The sequence below is a fragment of the Limulus polyphemus genome, unplaced genomic scaffold (genome assembly GCF_000517525.1).
Source record: "Limulus polyphemus unplaced genomic scaffold, Limulus_polyphemus-2.1.2 Scaffold4113, whole genome shotgun sequence".
NCBI classification, from domain to species: Eukaryota; Metazoa; Arthropoda; class Merostomata; order Xiphosura; family Limulidae; genus Limulus; species Limulus polyphemus.
The window spans coordinates 20,108-26,875 of record NW_013669723.1 but is presented as its reverse complement, the minus strand read 5'-3'; the positions used below and the strand labels follow the sequence as shown (position 1 = coordinate 26,875).

General features: G+C 30.5%; 1 protein-coding gene across 1 annotated transcript in view; it reads right to left on the bottom strand.

Annotated features, from left to right (window-relative positions):
• Window positions 1-6,768, bottom strand: part of LOC106470607 (cytoplasmic dynein 1 light intermediate chain 2-like) — a 25,663-nt gene that overhangs the window by 13,993 nt on the left and 4,902 nt on the right. Inside the window, exons 2-4 of the mRNA XM_013931170.2 lie at window positions 5,100-5,173; window positions 1,607-1,723; window positions 740-970 (exon numbers count right to left, since the gene is read on the bottom strand). Of these exons, the coding sequence (XP_013786624.1) occupies window positions 740-970; window positions 1,607-1,723; window positions 5,100-5,173 (422 nt within the window). The remainder of the gene's footprint in view (window positions 1-739; window positions 971-1,606; window positions 1,724-5,099; window positions 5,174-6,768) is intronic.

Below are 6,768 nucleotides of genomic sequence, written 5' to 3'. Positions count from 1 at the left end.
TCAAACTTAGTAACTAAGCTGTTTTGGGGTCTAAAAAAAATAAAATTTCAAGCAGACTAAACATGCAACCTACCTCATTGAAATCTTGGTTAAAAAGAAAGAATAGGTGTTAAGTACATTAGAAAGACTGAGAAAAACCACTAGGGAGACATTCTGAGCTTCCAAATGGTTATTCATGTCATATACAGAAGTAAGTGTATATAAGGGAACATTTCCAAAGATGAGCAATATCTTAGCAAATAGAAAAGACAACACCCTCTTGTTTTATATTCTAGTTTGTCAGTGTCTGTAATTTGAGTTTCTAATTTGTATGAAACTATAGTTAGTATTTTGACTTCACAAACATCTAATTTGAACCAGTGCTGCATTCAATATACAACGTGACACACAAAAATCTATGTTTATCTGCATTTTTTTAATATTTACTTTTAAATTAACAAATTGAGTAATGTACAGTTTTAAAATTTGAATTATAATCTAAAGTTTGATACCAAACTTATTGATATAAGTCATGAAATAGTAGTTCAATAAAATTTTGAATGCGAGTCAACAAACAATATGGCATGGCCTTTCACCTGTGACCTGTCTCAAAAGGGTTAATCTGCATTTTCTTGTTGTCTGGTTTTCTGTAGTGGTTGTAACACAATACAGCAATGAAGAGATAATTTCTTACTAACCTAAAGTCATTTCCAAGTATTTGTCATCAAACTGGACTAAAAGAACAGAAGTTTGAGCTTACTTCTCTGCTTTTGTTGTTCCAAAATGTCAGGGTCAAGCTTCAGTCTGTTGAGGTTTTCTTCTAAGATAGCTGTCCAGTTCTCCAAAGACTCTAGTATATTCCATGGCTGAGTCATGGATACTGTCAGAAGAATTGTGGTGTGGGGGAAGGACTCCTCATTCACTACATACTTAAGGAGATTTCTGTGCCATGAATCTCCGTCAAGAACCCAAACCCCGAGTCTTGTTTGATCTGAAAGGTATTTTCAATATATGTTCAAAAGTAAACTTTATTTTATAGTATGCAACATGTAATCATAAGAAATGTGTTGACTCTACAAACCACTTTTTTGAGATTTGGTGAACAATTTGTTAAGATTTAAGACATCTCTTACTTAATAAATTCATACAAAATTTGTATTAAAAAATAATAATCATAATAAAAAATAGTACCAATAATAATTCCTGAGATGTTTCAGATATCAAATGAAAAAAATTGTTACTGGATAAATCTTGAAAAATCTTTAAGACCATGTAAGATATGTACTTTATTCACCTTTGTTTTTATTTTTTTTTATAAGATCATCAAACAAAGGACAAGTTTTGGTATAAAAAAAGGATGAAAGAATATGGATTGAAAACGCAAGGAATTTATGAAAACCCAAGATTAAATTATTTGAATTTTGTTTAATTCGTAAGTGATTTTGTTTTTGCAAAAGCTAATTTTCTATTTGAAATATTACATAACTGTACTCTTTCTATTAAAAATAAAATATTATTGGAATTAAAATATTCAAAATTATGTGCTTACAATCTATGCATCTTGGAAAACAACCAAGTCCAAACAATGACAAAGAATAAAAAATTAAATTCTTGCTAAACAACTAACCATCTCGGTATTCATCTCTGACAAGAATATAATGGTATTCGAGTCCAGAGCCTTTCTTGGGATCTTCATTTCCTTGTAATTTAGCAGTAAGAGAAGTCTTTCCAGACTCATCATCTCCTGTATCCAAAACAAAAGAATGTATCCACATAATAGGGCACAGGAAATGAACATCATGATGTAAGTAACATTTCTGTGTAAAGCATATATATTGCAAGCTTAAAGGACCTATTCTGATTTAGAAGGGGAATTAAGACAAATGTATAAAACATTAATTTGCAGATATTTATAAAACTTGACAAACCAAAAATAAGAACAAAATTATGACATAGAAAGACTATTTATCTTCTACTGATGTAAGGTCATTTCAATATCATTTCTGATTGTTTGGCGAGTGACATAGCCAACGAAAAACAAATGAAATGTAGTATATTTCTCAAAAACTTTTGTTTTCTTCTAGAACTGGACAATTAGTGGAATTTACTAAATGATTAATCATTAGTTTAGTGACGTTAATCAACTTAAATGTAATTTTGATTATCTAATTATTTTACATGACACACAGCGATCAGGTTATCAATTATGTTGATTAGTCAAGTTAATCACTCAGCTCTATTTGCTTATCTTTCAAGATAGTGCTTAAAGAGTTAATGTTTTCCTCTCTTGAAAATGTATTTCATATAGATAATCAGTTACCTGCATAAGAAAGAGCTATTACCTCGTGTAAATGTCAAAGCTTTTGCACATGCGACAAGCATTGAATGGAACTCCCACCCTTACACTTATTAACATGGACTGTGCCAACCTACGATGTAATAATTATTAGACTATAGTCCTCCAACAACAGGAAAGTGACACATTCTCCATGCACATTAAACTACATGAACACTAGCATTTCAACAAAGGTTTATTCTTGATTAGGCAAAAGAAACACACTGGAAGTGGGGAGGAAGGGCAGGTGGTTCTGCAGAGGTGAGTATCTATTAAAATACATTTTCAGGTAAGGAAAAATTTAACTATAGAAATTGTTCTCACCTCTCTGCAGAACAAAGATCTAGAATCCCACAATGATAATAAGGTTAAGGGCCCAGTGTAGATAGATAGATAGAAAATAAAAATGATGGCCTCTTATCTGAAATTATAAGATCAGAAAAAGAAAACCCATGGAACATAACACCAACTAGGTGGGGAGGGGGTAGCCTAAAGGTCATAATTTGGTGGAAAATGTATCCTTCTCATGAAGGCAGGAACTTTGAGAGCCAGCACGAACTCTCTCTTTTAACATTTTCAAGAATTTATTAAAAAGAAGATCCTAAATTAGGACAGCAATGAGCTCACAAACCAGACAAAATAATAGCAGCAGCCTTTTTTACCTCACAGTATAAGTATAAAAACGTTAATAAAGTAACAACAAATATCTATTAAATCTATAAAGTAACAAATACATATTAATTATTACTCAAATTATTATTTCAGTTGTTCTTAATGTATCAAGCATTTATATGCAAAGAAAACCCAAAAACTATGGTTTTTATCATTAAATGACGATATAACCTAAAGATGCTTTGCAGGCTTTATGGCATAACCAGGTTTCATATGTAGCATATGAAAAAAAAACATTGTGACAGATGTGTGGGGTAATAGCTCTTTCTTCTGCAGACAAGTGAGTACCATTTCTGAATAACAATACAATTATCTAATTTTAAAACTATGAAAAATACAGTGCAATAACTCAAATACCTGGATTCTTTAAAAAGACAAATTCATCAAGTTTCAATATCTATCAAATAATTAATGGAAAAACACTCAACTATATTTCCACAAATCCAAGCAATGCGGCAATAAAATTAATTTTAAATAATTACAGCATTCCACATGTACAAGTAACTGTCATGACAAAATAACTGGTTAATTTTCTCACTACGGGCTCAGTCGAGGAGCTTAAGTTTATGACCTCAAAGGGACAATCAGAATTTCCAAACTATAACTTTTCACATGTTTTGTGTATCTTCATGAAATTTGGCAAGCTTTTAGTAAGTATTATGAGTCCTTTGTATATGAATTTTTTTATTCTAATTATTTTTACTAAAAATTTATTTGTGAATATATGGAGACAGTGTTAACTGCTCCTAGTGCAAAGTGTTTTTCATTTGTGTAAGCTCTAAAACCTAATAAATAAATATTAAAAATTTTTTCTGTAAAACTTTATATTTTAACAGTTATTTTCTAACTTTTTACTCATTCAGTCAATTTGACTGACCTCATAACCACCATGAAAAAATCTAAATTACCCTTTTTTCTTTCTAGAATGACTGCAAATTGTAACATGAAACTACAATTGTTTATCCTCAATAACTTAAAGCTCATTGCAGTATACATTCTTTTGCACTTAATTTCATTACCCTTTATTTTTCCCCATTATCTTACCTAATCTAAGTTTATAATTTTTACATTAGTTACTTTTATAATAATAAACAAATAATACACTCTAAAAACCAGAAATATAAAACTTACTTAGGTCCTCTGGTTTTTGCTGTCAAATGTTGATGAACTTAAGCCAACTTCATTATACTAAATGTAATACACTAAATTTTTATTTAATTAAATAATGCACTTAAGAATGCAGAAAAATAATATGCACAAAACAAACAATATCCTGTAACTATATATATTTATCTGGCTTTCTAAGTATGCAATAAGAGCCTTTAAAGATTCAGCTAAGCTTATGGATGTGAATACTGCGAGAAAAAGTTTCAAACTGAAAGTGAAATTGACAGTGCTCTGTACAGAAAACAATGTAATATAATAATTAATTTGATAGGTCAAACTTTGGCTTTCTATTGATTATAAATAATATAAAATGTCAGAGAGAACTATTGGCAATTTGTGAAAGAGGGGATGTGGTAGGCGGGCATGGCAAATGGATCTGGTTTTCTTGCTTATGGCTCCAGAAAAAATACAATTGAAAACTATATAAACTATACTTTGTCTTCGTAATATCTAAGTTAAATTCTGTACTTCTCCTAGAGTAGTAAATAAATTAGAGAAGAAGGAAGACCTAGAGAGCAAACGTACATAATATTAAGATTGGTTTCAATAACGTGACATCAAGTTTATTCATATACATATCATGACAATAAATGTACATATCATGAATGTAACTCTATAAACGTTCAGGATATGTACACTTTGATTTATCCCTACAGAGTGAGATAATCTGATAAATCTCTGAGTTCACCATTGTCTGTTTAACCCTTTCCATGTTTTTTTCATTTCTCTTTTTTTAGCTTATCATAATACATGATACCATGATAAATTTGACAGATAATTAAAAATGGGGGGGGGGGGGAGTATGATTTACTCAAATTAACTTAAGCCAGTATTAAATTTTCTAAACCATAAATATTAATTGTGACACAATTATAAACTGAAAGATTATTTTGGTACTTGCTTCTTCATAACAAATAGAGAATAAAAATGAATTTTTGAAGCTTACCCATAATTAGCACAAGTTTACATGAAGGTAGTTTGTTTGGTGAACTGGCTTGAACTTGGCTCAAGATAGTTGACCTGGATAAAAAAAAAAAAACTTGCAGGTCTGGAAATAATAATAAGCAAATAGTAAATAACTAACTAACTTACTGGAATAAAACATACTATTTTATAGCAGATGTTGTCTGGCTTTAGTGAAGTGTCATTCCAATAATTTTACCTTTTTAAAAAAAATCCCATTCTAGATAAGAAATTTACTGACAGAGTTTATATGGTTGAAATGTTGACTTAATTTTCCTTTCTCAACATCCATATTTACAATTTTTGTACTTGTTGAATATTACTATGTTGTTACTGTTCCTTAACATTATACAATTAGGATTAACTTCTTGTTTTGTATAAGATTCTAATTAACCATCAGAATACTGTATTCAATTTATTCCTCACACTGTTAAACAAGTACAGGCTTAGTAAAAAAGGACTTGTTGCTATAATGAATCCTGTATTGCACATCATACACTATGAAGTAAAACATGTGTTCCAATACACCTGTACCTTATGATCTCTTATCCATAAGGCTGTCAAGAAGAATTCATTGTGGCACACAAAACAACCACCTGAAGTTATCTTGTCACTAACAACAAATATATTTTTAATGTGAAAGTTCAGTGAATACTCAGAAGCATTATTATGCTACCAAGCACTTTTACCACACAGTACACTCAGAAACATACTTAGTTTTATATTATTACTCCAAACTTGAATACATGAAGATCCCAGTTATTATTGGCATCTACTTGACAGTCAGTTTGGTAATCAGCATTTGAGAGCAATGCTCAAATTATAACTGCTTGACAAGAACTCCGTAAGTATGCAGTGAACCCTCATTAGTCCTGACATCAACAGTACATATGATTTTTCACATAGACAAGTCATTACAATGGGAAATTTAATCAGTAACCCATATATTTGTATTACGAATTCAAAGAGCTATCTCATATAGCAATGACAAATTTGCTATGGATACATGATTCAGTAATTTCTAGATGATTTCATGAGTCAAGTAGGGTCAATCAGAACAGGAAACAAAGTGATAATTACTGAACACAAAACCCCTGCAATTACAGTGGGTACTGGTTTACCATAATTTTACTGAGAATGGCCTTCCCAAGTAGTGGTAACCAGTCTGAGACAATTGTTCTGAGAATGATCCTTACAATATAAACTGTAACAACGGTCATCACAGTGATTCATGCTACAGTCATGTCAAGCCACAGTGCTCCAGAATGGAGATGCAAAGAAATATTAGCATCATTGAAACATGATGTTTGTTTAGACGACAACAATAACAACACACACACACAAAAAAAAAAACAAGAACATTATGTACTTTATATTCCATGAGTCACTGGTTTACACAAAATGATGATTAATATACCACTTTGATTATGCATTTTGTATAACTATTAACAACATACACAATAATAAAATGCTAAGTTTATTGTACATACCGTATTTTTTGGTGTATAAGACGCACTTTTTTACCCCAAAATTTGATGTCAAAATCTGCTTGTGTCCTATACACCGAATATATTTAAATAGGCAAGCATAGTTTAGTACAATTGAATGTGTTATTTATAACAATAGTAGTTTTTTCTTTTAAAAACATAACT